The sequence below is a fragment of the Falco punctatus genome (genome assembly GCF_963210335.1).
Source record: "Falco punctatus genome assembly, chromosome: 7".
Lineage (NCBI taxonomy): Eukaryota > Metazoa > Chordata > Aves > Falconiformes > Falconidae > Falco > Falco punctatus.
This window is the reverse complement of record NC_137587.1, coordinates 10,898,114-10,912,932: the sequence shown is the minus strand read 5'-3', so window position 1 is coordinate 10,912,932 and position 14,819 is coordinate 10,898,114. Positions and strand designations below refer to the sequence as shown.

The following is a 14,819-nucleotide window of genomic DNA, read 5'->3' as shown; positions in this document are numbered from 1 at the left end:
CCAAAACTTAAGAAGCTGTTCAATCAATGTTGAAATCGTACTGGACTGAATTTAAATTGGACTGAAGACTGACACAAGAGTTTGCAGAGTATGGATCATGTTCTTAACCTGGAATCAATGGAGCTGTCAGTTTACACTACCTTAGTATCTGTCCTCTCAGGATTATTCCATTTTTTTTTTCAAAGTCCCTGAAAAGTTATTATTTTCCCAATTTAGCTGAAATTTTTTAAAAAGTGTTTTGACTACGTAGTATAATTCAGTGTCCAGAATTTTCAGTCTGTCCTAGAAAAACTAACTTTGTCCTGTGTTTCCTTTATATTTTCTCTTGATCCAGTAAAACAATTACAAACACCAACTCTGCTATTTACTTACGCACTTACAGAAAAGCATGTGCTCAAATGTTTCCTTGGATCAGGACCTGAAGACCAAAGTTGTTTTGAACTGTATTAACATCAGTGTAGTCTGAGGGCATTCAGCACCACAAAGGATGAGAATCACTTTTACTTTATTAAATTGTATTTTAGAATGCATATAATTTTAAGAAGTACATTTTTTCAGAAGTGCTACTTGTGATCAGCTGTGTCCTGAAGCCATGCATAAACGTATTCGTAAACCAAAAGCATCACTGCACCACCTGGAAGAAAAGATATTATTTTATTACATAAAAAATTCAGTATTTTCAAGATTTTGTAGTGCATTTGTAGTGTATAATCCAAACCAGGATATGGCAAAGCCTAATTTGCAAAATGGATAATTCTACTAATTCCCTAATTCATTAAAAAATGACCAATTCTTAAACTATACCAATTTTATTTAATATTAGACCATAAAGTTGATGTGACAAGTTTGCATATTAAATCAAAATCACCCTCAGTGTCATTTTTCCTAACCTTTTTTTCAAGATTAATATTTTGCTTTGTTCTTTTACAAGGGAAGCTTTTAATCTAAATACGTATGCATTTGTGTGTTTGTTTAGAATTAGATTTGGCCATGAAAGAGCAACTTGAGTGGTGGAATGACAAAAATTCATCACCAGGGTGACGAAAATGCTTCCAAGTAAGATTCAAGAAAAGATTCAGCAGTTCGTTTACCATGTCTAAAGCAGAAGATCACAGTGCTGAAATGAGAACACTCTTCCCGCGCCTGTACCCGGCTATGAATCCACAGGCAAAGTTCTGATCGGATGAAACGGCATTATCTGCTAGAACTGATAACAGTATAAAATCCCAGCTTGCATGCCATGACGTGTCTTTACTGTTAGTGAAGCCAGACTAAATCTCTTCTGTAAGCGGGCTGTAACTGCTGGATGAGCTAAGGAAGGGAATATTTCAGAAGGGGTGTGTGTGTGTACATATATATATATATATATGTATAAATATAACTAAGCATATAGAGGAGCTTCTACTTGGAGAAGATGGGGAAAGAGAATCAGATTCCAGGCTGCAGGACTAGAATACAAGTGTGTTACAGTGTGCTACTTGTGGGTGCCAGCACTGGGGCACAAATATTTTCTTTCCTTTGCCTGTTGGCTCAGTTAGCGGGTTAGAGTGGCACCTCGGACAAACAAGTCCTCTGCTGAACTGGGCTGACCTTTCCAGGTAGATGGACTAGCTTGGACAGCCAGGCACACAGAACTACCACATGAGTTCTCCCATGTTATTTATCCTAACGAACTGTTGTCAGACTTGAAATTCTCTACAAACAGCGACTCAGAGACAGCTAGACAGAGCAAAAGTTTGCAAAAGCCTTCAACCAACAAACCAATCACAGACACAACCTCTAAGATGTGATCTGAGCTCAAATCAAGGCTGAATCTAGTTCTCACACTGTGTGATCTGTGTAGCTCTTTTCCTGAAAGCATTCACATGTTGAAAGAAGGAATTATCTTTCCAGTCACAATCCAGATTGCATTATTGTTTCATCAAAAAGCCAAATCTACATATTAGTCAATGGGACTACAAAAGTGTTTAAAATGAAGTGCACACTTAACTGACTTGCTGGATCTGAGCCAGAACACACAGTCATTTGTAAGATGGAAGATTTTATTCCAAAATCTGCTGTGCTAATGTGAAACTCTGCCTCCTTTTTGTCCTTTATGTATATGTAGTATCTTTGGAGTATGAGGGAAAAGGCTTTCCTGTTTCCCCTCCTCACCTTCCCTTACCCTGCACAACAGCCAGACATGGTCTAGCACTTAGCCAGATGGACTGGATGCACAAACATTTACAGACAAACCTAATTCCTCCTTTATACTCCAGAACACACTCTGTACCTACTGGCTTTTAACCATGTGTGTTCTTGCCTATTAAACCACCTTACAAAATTGGAAATACCATTTCATGAGAATGGGATACTCTTCAAATTGGGGATTCTGTTCTTTTTGACACAGTCTGCCTCTGTGGGCTGCCGAAGTCTAAGCGCCCAGTGCTTTGCTTTCAATGACTAATCAAAACCAGTCAGGGAAAAATAGTCTAGAAGTCAAAGAAGACCTAGCTCTCAACCACTGCGCTCCTGCATTTGGAGTAACAACTAGTGAGAAAGGGTCAATCAACAAACCCAGTTTTAAGCTATCCTTGTCCTCTTAGTCTTCTAAGACCATGCAAGTCTGTTCCCAGCTCACGCTGTTGGCCTTTTAGTGGCTGCTCTTTACAGCCCATGCAGAGCACAGGAGAAGAAAGCAACTATAATTTCATAAATTTGGTCTATGCTTCGACTAGTTGAGAGCGTTTATACTGGAGAGACTCTAACCTGCATTTTAAGGTGATTTTACATGGGTCCTAGTAAAACAAACAAACAAAAAATCACATTAGAAGGAATAGGAAGCTTTAAGAAACCCTTCCAAAGGTTTTACAGTTCCGGCGTTTGCATGAATGCACTTTGGTTTGTTCACAAATGAAGCAATTGCACAAACCAGCAGTTACATGGATCTGCGATCATCTGATTTGTATGTGTAAATGATATTTTTTTAGACAGACGTTTAGCCAAATCCATCTATGATACTATTAGGAGATTGCTATTATCAAAAGAAATCATTCAAAGATGAAAGAGATTTTGATGATTGCTGGTACACTGTTTCATTTATTTCATTGATGCTCACTACATTTAGTCAAGAAACTGAAAAATGGGAAGAGCGAGCAAGAACCAAAGCAATATAGAAATGACAGAGGGAAAATTACCTGGACCAAGCCTCATGATCTTGGGTACCAAGCCTTTATAGAGAGCCAGAAATCTGCAGCAGAAAAAAACCCAAACAAAACATTTCAAACAATATTTTTGCTCTAAAAGAAGAACGGAATTTTAGCATGTGTTTGTTAAAATGCTGGCAGAGCACTTAGAAGCAATTATTTGAAATTACACATGTTCAATAGCAGGTCGTATCTGGATTTTAACATTTTACAGAGGCAGATCAGATGAAGAGAAAAAGTTAATCAATGTTCAGTCACAAAAGCAATGCTGTGAGCCTAGCCAATCAGAAATATGACTTTAATCAGTGAGATGGTTTTACTTTCAAGACAAGTCTGTTAACAGCAGCTGCATACATGGACGAAATGACTGCTATAATTGAGTATCAAAGCTACAACTCAGTCCCCACTTGAGAAATACTTTAAAAAGTTGGAAAATGTTATTGCCACAAAGATCTGTCTAATTATTTCAGCAGTCATTGTAAAGGTACAGAGGTCTGTATAATTACAATTAGATTAGATTGGGAAATATTCTGTTTTCTGTTGATATTTTGCTTTTACAAAATGAAGGGTTGAAAAAATTACACGAGGTATATGAAGCATTTATTTGTGGAATGTCAATTTTGACAGCCCAATAATCATCTTGTAAGTCTTTTGTAAAAGTTCACATGGAGTAGGAGGCTATCTCCTTGTAATTCTAAAATACATTTCCAAAATGTTACGTTCTGCTCTTTTGATATGTGAGTTCAGGGTGGCTTAATGGTCCTCGTCAAATCTGAAATATAACAATGTGGTTTTATGGACCCATATGAACTAAAACAGAGGTCTGGACATTTATTAAAATAAGAATGTTTTACCCTTCCTCTTTATAGACTGTTGCCATAGTTTTAAAACAGGTTCTGTACTTGATCTCTCCAGGAACTGGCTGTGGTCCTTGAATCCTACTTTTTGCAACATCAAAAGGAATGTTAATAATTGAGGCTATTGTTCCTGAGACTAGCCCAATTCCAAACTTCCTCAAAAACTCCAAATTTGGATCCTACAAAAAAAGAAAGAAAGAAAGAATAAAAAGGGAAACGGAAGGACCTGTGCAGTTTAAGCACTATAAAGTAATATGCATTTAATCAGAAAACTCACACAACACAACACACTCGTGTTATTTTAGCGGAACACATTAGGATTTCCTATGCTGGAACTTGTTTTCTTGACAATCCTATTGGCTATGTTTTTACACATGGTCTAAATTGCTGAAGTACACATTTCCTCACACAGGATTTATAAACACAGTTCATAAAGAAAGACTGGTATGGCATATGGGGATGATTTGTATAATTGGGCTTCACAATGTACTTAGTATTACTGTATCAAAACAGGAGAAATCCAAGCACACTATTAGCTAATTGGCCAGAATATTTTACAAATGACAGCAACTTCCACCATGAAGCCTACTAAAACGCTCATTTGTGTGTTGGACCCCCAAATGCTAAATTAAATAAAGGCTAATCTCAGTCTGCTGCCATTCCCCTCCAGGTTTTTTACATTTATTTTCACATGTAGCTGATCCACTGTACTGAGAAGTGCTAGCTTCCTGTTATTAACAATCCAGCTCGGCGCAACTGCAAGAGAGCCTCCACGTTCTGTGCATTATAAACGGTGGTAACTCATTCAGCTAATTGGCTGAAGAATTTACAACAGATTGTTTCTGAACTCTATATTCACGGTAAAAGTTAGAAGCAGGTTAGAAATGCATCTAAAAACTTCTTTGCTCGCTCGCAGGTCACAGTGCAACTGGGTTTTATTTGATCTTTCGGAAAGACCTCCTACCTTGGCATTTTCTATGACATCAAAGAACCCAGAGTTTATCTGGGAGTCAAAGTGTCTTGAAGCAAGTTTAATCCTATTTCTCTAAGTAGTGGAAGTCACAGCAAAGTGTGTTCCAGGGTATTTCCAAGGCACATAATTTTTTTGCTATTGGTCTTTAACAGCGAGGATACTTCTGTGCTGTATCAGAGTCTATATATACAGTTCCATTTTTTTTTTCATGAAGGTACTTTAATTATAGAAAATCATCAGTAAAAAACCCAAATGATCTTTTCATGTTATAACATCAGCACAATATCAAAATGAAAGAGTTCTTTGTTTCCTAAACCAGTACATTTGTGACTGAAACAATGAAGTTTTCCTTTCCAGATTAGCAATGAGAAATGTAAATTAAAACTTCCATAACATGCACTGGATGAAGTCCATACAGGTGTTTAGAAAGAAATGTCAAAATCAACAGGGCTTTTTTATTACTTGCAGAAAAACTCAACAACTTGATTTCACAAAGCATGAAACATACTGGTAATACCTTTTAAAAATTACAATGGCTTGTGGTACATAAAGAATTGCAAGACTTTATTAGCAAAAAGCTTAGCAACAAATTTCTGTTTATTCTGTACATACTGACAGTGGTTTAAATGCAAATAAAATGAAGCCAATATTTCTGGTATCTAGAGAAGAAGAAAGGACCCCTTTTTGAAGTTCGAGGGGCAGCAGTATGGCAGGCCCAGTCCAGCATGGTGCCTACCTACCTCCAGGCAGCACGCGTATGATTATACCCACACCTGAGAGCTAAGTACTATTCCAGACTGAACTAACCTCCTCAATCCAGGCCACAGCAAGGAGGCTACCACTGCTCTGTTGACTTTTCACAGTCCAGAATGGTTTGAAGCATCAATTTGGCGCAAGCACACTTTCTTCCACGGTGCCAAGCACAGTAGTCTGCCCTCTGGGCTAGGCAATACGTGTCAGGCAAAAATATTTACTTGTTAAACATTGAATTTCAAGCCTTGCTGCTCCTGACAATTATGTTATATTTGAGTGATTGAACGTTTTCATATTTTGGTAAATTCCCAATGCCAGAGCTGCCTGCTTTATGACTGAGAGTGCCACAGAGTATAGGATAAAGTGGGTGTCTGACCAAGCCAGCATCAATTAAACCTGTCACTCCATTAGCACAACTAAAGATAAATGAAAACAAATTACTTTATTTCTGTCACAGTATTTGTGACATAAAGTTGAAAGGCAGTATTTTGCCCATTCATAAAACTGGATTCTTACCAAATGTGCTATGGTAGACACTAGTTTTGCTATGTAACTTGATTTTTTATTATATATCTCATGGGAAAGGTTTTTCTGTGGCATTCATCACTTTAAAACCTGGGTAATTTCATTCGAATAACAAATTAAAAATAAATTCAGCTATTAAAAATAATTAGAAAGCTTTTTTTTGTAAAAGCTTAGCTTAGTGGTGTTTTACTGTGCTAATGCTTCCAATTGAAAAAAAGAGATTTCCAAGCAGAATTTCTGCCTCTGTCAACAACGCTTACATGGACAAAGCAACATTGGCTGCCTGTCAGGTAGGTGCAAGTTGGTGCTATCAGGAAGCAGGGTCTTTCTTTCCACACCAAAATCTGTCCTATTCCTACCCCATGGACAATGCCAAAATATTCCTAACAGTCTAGCATCCTGTGAAAGGAGACCTAAGGATAAGGTATCTGTCTAGCGCTAATGCTGCAGCTGGCTAGCAGAGGCAGTTATCGTCATGTTACTGTCACCAGCTTCTGCACCGTGCTGTTCGCTGACCCAATATTGTATGTTTCATACGTGGTACGTTAGGAAAAAGTATTATGACGGCCCCTCTTTCTTTCATAAATGGCAGAACTGGAGGAAAAACGTACATGAATTCTGTTTTTAAGCAAAGTCGATTTTTATGTAGTATGAGCAGAACATATAAAACAGAAACTCGACTTGAGATGGGGCCACACCAGAGTACAGTGTACTGGAAGGAAGTGAAATACCAGTTTGCTTATTCACAATGGAAAAACTTCGTTGTAGTTGGATGACACAACCTGTGTTCATCTCACCTTTTTACCGTGCTCTTCACAGTCACATTTCCTGCACACCTGAGTCCCTGCCCTGTGAGAACCAGCAGCCATTAAAAATAGAGAAGCAGGCATCACTAATAAATGCCATAGCTATGCGTGTCCCGCTGGATTTCCCTGCTTTCTTTGGGAGAAAAAATTGTGAGATGTTATCTCTCTGTTTTTTATACTTCACTACTCCTATCACAGTATTTTTAAATAAGTGGAGACTCTAAAACTTCCTCCTCAATCATATGCTTCTTAATTCCTTCTCTTATATTCCGTAATTTCTAGCAACAGAAAATTCTAGCCCTAAACTAGCACATACACACCCATGTACAAGAGTGTCACCCACTGGAGACAGCTTTAATTTATCAGATTCAGTCTCCAAAGCCTGGACATTCCCTTCCCTGACACTTCCCTCACTTGTTTATTTTCTGGGCACTTTGTCAAAACCTCTGTTTAAATCTTTGATCTCAGTCAAAAGCTTTCAGACTATCTTCACCTGTACTGAAGGAAGGTCACTTAATTTAATAAGCAGCATAGATATTGATCCAGTAATGAAATAACCCTTTGGTAAAGGCATGTATGCTTGGAACACAGTTGATTTAATTTTTTTCAGAATAACTGAAAAATCATTTTAGAATCAATATGACTCACCATACTAGATATATTTGTACTATCCATCTTAGGTGCAATCCAAAGGTTCAAAGGTAGGACAACACCCTTTGGTGTCTCTCTAGGAGAGAGAAATAGGTACCTTCAGAGGAAGGGCTCAAAGTCTCGAAGGCAGGGTGCCTGAAGCAAGCAGGAACAGCCAGCGCAGACAGCCCACCGACAGGCGTAACGTGGTTGGAAACCTGACCACAGAGGCGCTGGGGAACACGGCCTGTTTTTCCTTTGTGAGGCCTTGTTCAGTCTGAGTAAAAGTGGTAGAGTGTGTCACAGAGAAACTTACGATTTAACCCTATTTTTAAGCAAAGAAAAAAACCCCAATAAAATCAAAATATCAATAAATATTCATTTGTCGAACTGAAGCTATTTTTAGATGTTTGGATGTTTGTCTTGATGTCTTTTCACATTTTTTTCCCATTGCTGGAGGTACATATCTTATGAGAAAGAATACTTTTATAAATACATTTTAGTACTTCTCAGCACCTCATAGATAAGTTCACTATAAAACACTAATGCTTACTGGGTAAGAAGAATGCCAATTCATGGCCATTTGCATGAAGAATAAATAGTAATAACAGAAAATGTTTGAAGTTGGAAATTGCAAAGCAGTTTACTGGTTAGCCCAAAACTAATACTTAGGGTGGGATATCTGCATTAAGTTTCTTAAACTCCTTTGAAAACATTAGCTGTAATATTAATTTTATAGATAAGTTACACTTGGCACAAAAGTGCCAAAAGTGATTTGTAATGACCACCGAATTTAAATACGTTTGCTCAAGGTCACGTAATGGGTCAGCAGAGAAGTGAGGAACAGAGCTGAGAGTCTTTGCACTGTATCCTGCACCTTCCACCACCCTGTGTGCGACAGGGGAGACTTAAAGACAAGACTTTGGTTTGGCCAACCCTGGTTCTGCCTGAAATTACAGGACTGAAGAGGGATATAGGCCAGGAACAAGGAGTCGAGCTGCCTCTTGGCCCTTTTGGCTAAGGTACAGTGTGACAGCATAGGAACTCCTGCAGCCAGCCAAGAGGTGCCACAAGACCTGACCTCGGCTACATGGACTATAACCAAGTGTTTGGCAGCAAAACAGGCTGTAAGGAACTGCTGTAGCCAGCCTGATAATTTGTTTTAACCACTAAAAGGCGCTGCCTTTGGCAACAGACTGGAAGAAAGGAACACATGGGTCTGAGGAAGGGGAGCTTCCAAGAAAAGGAGAAAAAGTGTACTCAGAGAGAGGGAAGGTGAGAGAGAGCTCACAGGAAAGCAACACGGAACAGTTGAGAAACTCAAATGAGATGCTCTAAACACAGACACTGAGCCAGAACCCAGAGGAGAGACCGTGTCTGGGTCTTCCTGCTGAGTCCTAGAGGGGAGCTGGGAAGACAGGCTGTCAGATTCCACTCTTGGAAGGAGAGGCTGGTACAGATGTGATCAGGTGATCTGGAGGCATGTGAACTCCCAGCAGAAATCAGATATAAGGAGGAGAAAATTATGCAGGCTCACTGCAACGCCAGAAAGGGTGAAAATGAAAAGATGAAAGCGAGTCTCATCACTGCTGTGGTAACATCATGCTTTGATTCTTTTAAAGAATACTCACTGTTTTTGTTTGTGACTTAATCAAGATTTGACCGCAGCTTAATGAACGGCTTCATAGTTTTATTGACCCTGAACTTCTGTCCATGTCATGCATTTACATAGTAAACTCCTTATTTTAAACTATAGCTTGCTGTCTGATTAGCACAATGTTTGATCTTTGTCAAGAGGCATAGGAAATGCTGGAATCATAATGACAATAAACATATTGATGACCAGGAAAGGCAGTCCACAATGCAGTCACATCTGCATTTTGTTTGCATTAAATGTGCTTTGTCACACTGATATTGTCTCAGATTCTTCCTCGACTGCAATCTCATTGCAGCAGACATTTAAAAAAGTTTTAAAAATCCACCTGTCAGCTGTCTGACAGCATAAGATGAATGACAGCCACTAGGATAAGTGTCCTGGCTAGTCTCCAGAGTGACATGGCTGCTGCACAGGGTACACATTTTCAAATGAAAAAGTCTGCAGTCCTCGCAGTGATTTGTTTTTCTCACAATACAATCCTTGATAAAATTATTAATCTTACTCAAGATTTATAACTAGCATTATTATCTAGTAGTTACTCCTCTGCTATAACCCTTTGGCCTCACAGAGACAATGAAATTGGTGGTTACTGAATACAAAATGTACAGAATTCTGGAGACCCAGTCAGTGGAGTCGGCAAGAGAAGCACCAGATAGATCTATACTTGTTCTTCTTATTCATCCTCATTTCTGTAGGTTATAGTTAGACTATTGAAAGCAGGACACCAAAGAGGCAAAAGAAACTCCTGCCCAATTTCCTTAGGTCCTCACAAATTTCTTGACTGTCTTCTCTGTTAGTCCCGCAGCTGTCTATATCAATGACTCCCAGGTTTACTCAGGAGGGGGTACCTAGTGTCCCTGTCATTCGCAATTCGCATGTTCTTGCAGCCTCTGGGGAATGGCCACGTGGAAAACCATTAATCACATTGGTAAAACCAGAATTGATCTTCCAACTTCACATGAGGCTTCTGCTGTAACTCCAAGTAGCTCTCCTGCATAAAGCCAGACTACGCAGATGATCAGATTGTTCATAAAGCATTGGGGTTACAAGCAGGTCAGCTTTTCATGGCATCATTCAGACATTAGCTATGCAGAAAAGGGCACCCAGAAGTGCATGACTTACTGGTCACCTCTGCATACAGTACTTTTGTCTGCACTACCCATCTTCAGTCTCAGTTATACAGTAATTTATGAAAAAAAAAAGAAAAAAAAAGAGTAGCTCCATGAATACCAGAACTAAAGAAGCTTGATGTCCTATCGCCCTTGTGACTGATTGATACTGATGTCGGGAAAGGCACGAGCCCAGACTAAGGCTTATATGGGTTTTGTCACTTGGGATTCAGTGTTTAATAAGGCACAAGTTCCTACTGAAAATTTTCCTCAGTTGGCTCACTCATAAGATGCACTGGTAGGATCTCTCCTCCTTTTAAATGATTATTTGTATGTTTTGCAAGAACTTAGCTATTTCAAGCCTCCCTCTCTGTCAGCTATGGTTGGACCTGGTTATCAGTTTCAGCATTATCCTCGTTTCTGCAGGAAACATGTGTTTCTTCTTCACACTTTTACTTTGACAAAAGATTCCTCTCCTTAAACTTTGTATCTGTCTTACCTACAGGAATATCACAGCACAGGAGCAGGTGTGGTAGCAACAGACTCTGCCCCTTTGATACATCACCTTTTGGTGATGATGGCCTGGGCTGAAGTCTTTAAACGGCATGGGCTGTCATTTCAACAGCCACAGGACACCTCACAGTGGAGAGGGTGGCTTGTAATGTACTGGATACAGCACTGATTTTTTTTTCTTTTCTCAGTTCCCAGGTCATCCTGAAACCTGAGCTTGGATGGTAGGTCTGAGGTTATACCATTTCCCACTCTGATCCAGTCTTCTCCGAAATCACCTTGGTTTATTATCTTTTCAACTCTGTTGTACCACATACCCTTTTCCCTGTCTTGTTCCTACATATAACTTCTATGTTGGCATTGATGTGAAAACAAGTAAAATAAAATTGTTATCTGCTGTCTTATTTATTCACCGAGCTGAACTGCCCATTTGGGTTTCCCATCTCTTCTCTGCCTGTGGAAGTTTAAAGCCCTTTCTCTGAAGCTCCCACTGCCCACAGCAGCAGTCCTTTTAACAGGTGGCACATCTGCAGCAGCTGGGGCAGGTGCCCGACTTGAAATGAGTTTTGCAGTTGGCCACGTTTCAAAGGGGGCTTTTAACAGGGAGGAAATCTCATATTGTTAAGAAATATGACAGCCACTCGGAGGTGGTAGTGAGCAAAGGTTTTAATGAAACTAACATTTACTGTCAAATCTATGATAAAAAATGGAAAAGCAAGAGCTGCTGGATGCCTATGAAATGTGCTATAAAAGCAGGTGCCATAAAACTGAGATGATATAAATTTGCAGACTAATTTGATTGCTAGTGCAGATGCATAGGTGTTAATGCTTCATGGTTGATACATTAGTGGCAATGGAAACATGTCTGGCTTATTCCATTTTCAGTAAACAGTATGAATTTGGCTGTAAATGATCTGTTTAGCAGAATAGACTGAACACAAGAAAAATTATTTGTTACAAACATTTACAACCTACACATGTCATTTCTATCATTTGACCGCTCAACATAAAACGTTTATTTTTTTTGGCAAAATAAGCTGCAAACATTCCTAATTGGGATGCAAATTTAATGCATAGTTTAACACTGATGACAGCTAGAAGGCTCATACAGACATTTCCATACATTTTTCCACTTACATTACAGATGGTGAACAGCAGATACATAGTCAAGAGCCAAAATTATTTCAGGACTGTAGTATTCTAATTTCACAAATTTTATGTTTGTCAATATCGCAAGACTGTCTTTAAGATTTTCTTTTCTGGCAAAATATACAAAGTGAACAAAAGAGGTGCTGTAATGAAATCAAGTATGTGAGAAATTTTGAAAAGTTACAACCGTCTAATATTTTCCAGACTAACTGCAAAATAGTCTCTACCAAACTCCTTGTACAGGTTTGATAACTCTTAGCCTCTAGGACCTGCCTACTGACAGCAGAGGTTTAAGTTACAGATCACAAAGTATTGCTGAGCACTTCCATGTTCCAGTCACTGAAGACAAGTTCAATGCATGTAAACACCTGAGCACGTTGGCTAGTGCAAGCCAGACGAGGCCTGATCTATACCCTGTTAAATGCAGGGTAAGATTTGCATTGATTTTAATGGGAGTTTGATCAGAGTTATTGGCTATACAACACACAGAGCTGCCTATGGCACTGATGCCCACTGGCCTAGAGAGTCCCATTAACTTTATTAGCGCTATTAAATTCTACTACCGTTCAAAACAGACTGGCTGCATGAAGCCTGCCTATTAGGAATGGTTCCTGGTCGGCACTAGCTCCTGAGCTGTACCCAGGCACGGCGCTGGCTGGCCTGCGCCAAAGCTGTGCCAGGGAACATTTCTCAGCACGGGTGACTGAATTTCAGTCATGCTGCTCAATTCACCAGCGCAGACGTAGCCACTGTGCAAGCCACCGTGCAAGCTGCTTTGTACTGGTCGAGCACAAGGCAAACCTCTCCACTTATTTGCAGTTCATGCAATCTAATCCTACATTCATTGAATTGTCATTTGCTTTTGATAGCGTGTACAGGACAGCTGGGCCACTGGCTGACACCACTGAAGTAATTTCTCTTTTGTTTTCTATGTATTTAAACTATGTTGTAGATGTTAACAATTCCCTGTATCATAAAAAATCTGTATGAAGTGCTAATTTCTTTTAGATTATAAAGCTCTGAATATTTCTAATGATGTAATAATTGTTTCCCATTTTTTTTTTTTTAAATCTGAAGGGCTAGGAAAGCGTGCTTGTGCCAAATACTATTACTATTCTTCAATTGCTATGCAAGAACACTTCAGGATTTCTATACAAGCTGCACACAAGTCTCCTTGTCTTTATGTGCATATGATTCTGAACATTCTGCATAGTGATTATAATTTTTTTTACCTTTTGATCAACATAAACGTGTTTACTCCTATCTTAGTATCAAGCTGTGCTTGTGCCTTGAATTTTTAGAATGTGCAATTAAAGTACATTGTAACGTATGCTTAAATACACTAACAGAAACTTGTAGAAACTTGTGGGTTAGCTGCTCTTGAACAATTCAATTTTACTCAATGATCTGCAAATAAGATGTGGAGCTTTTCTCCATTTACACAATGTTGCCAACAAAAATACCAGGGTACTCAGAAGTGCAGAAGAAAAAAGAGGTGTTACTTCATCTGGGAATAGAAACTGATCCCTTTTGATGTAAATTGCAGCTTCTTATACGAATATCACTACATATTACACCTGTGACTGTTTAACTGTCATCATCTAAAAATCACATTAGTGAAAACAGAGTTCAGTAAGTAATGTACTGGAGTCATTAATAAACCATTAGCTGTTGCTTACAGAGTCATTTAGAAAGTTGCCAGTATTACCACGTTTTCATTAGTAAAATTTCCCTTTGTTGTAAAGGGAAATATTTTCTTTGTTATGTAAAGGAATATAAAACCATCAAATAAAATTGCCTCAAGTGCAATTACAGCTATAAAGATTCTTTTTTTTTTAAACTTAAAACCTACATAAAGCCTCTGTGCATGACCCTGTAAGTCCCGTTTTGGGCTGGCTCCCTCTCATATGGATAAATCTGCCCTGTTGTCTTTCAACACTACGGTGAACTCTTTTTGGAGTAAATATGCTTGGTACATGGCCAGAAACCCCTAGTACTGCAGCTCTGCCATCCCCTCAAGCTTAGCCCCTTACTTTGTGGATGTTGAAAGAAGTTCTAGCAACTGATTTTTCTCTTCTAAGCCAGTTTACCCGAAAAAGTGCATAAATACCTAACATATGCATAACATATCTGTATCACAATTTCTGCCTTTCTAGATTGCTACCATGGTATAAGGGAAATTCATAAGAATGAAAATTTAAGCATGACTGTTTATACTCAGCTTTGCTTAAAACATAAGAAGTACAAATCCTTGGTTTGCTTCTATTAAAATGCTATAGATTTCTGCAAAACAGAGAGCTTGGTTAGTTACTGTTTATTACCAAATACCACAGCTTTGCACAGAAAAAGACAGTGTCACTAAATTGCCACACCTCTTATCTGTTTGCCTATTGCATTGTATGAAGAACTTACTGCATTGACTGGGAGAATTTTTTTCACATTGAAGTAGAATCCAAAGTAAACCATGTTAAAAACTCCATGACGGCCCAGTGTTGCAGTAAGACCTTTGTTGAGTCCTTGGAAGCCCAGGCCATTGGATTTAATGATCTGTCGAGCTTGAGCAAAGCTAGATGGTTGCTACGGAAGATAAGCAGAAGGAAGAGGTCATCTTTACAAAAAGAAAACAGCACCCATAGCATCACTTCCATCCTGCTGACAAACACAA

The 14,819-nt window shown here is 38.9% G+C and overlaps 1 protein-coding gene across 11 annotated transcripts in view; it reads right to left on the bottom strand.

The window, feature by feature from the left end:
* Positions 1-488: 488 nt before the first annotated feature.
* SLC25A21 (solute carrier family 25 member 21) overlaps positions 489-14,819 on the bottom strand; it is a 255,502-nt gene continuing 241,171 nt past the window's right edge. For 10 of the 11 annotated variants that reach the window (XM_080394343.1, XM_080394350.1, XM_080394349.1 and 7 more), the window contains 4 exons: positions 14,567-14,731; positions 4,040-4,221; positions 3,177-3,229; positions 489-634 (listed from right to left, as the gene is read on the bottom strand). In XM_080394343.1, the coding sequence (XP_080250469.1) occupies positions 564-634; positions 3,177-3,229; positions 4,040-4,221; positions 14,567-14,731 (471 nt within the window). In that variant the 3' untranslated portion in view covers positions 489-563. The remainder of the gene's footprint in view (positions 635-3,176; positions 3,230-4,039; positions 4,222-14,566; positions 14,732-14,819) is intronic. The other variant, XM_080394345.1, reaches the window with a different exon arrangement.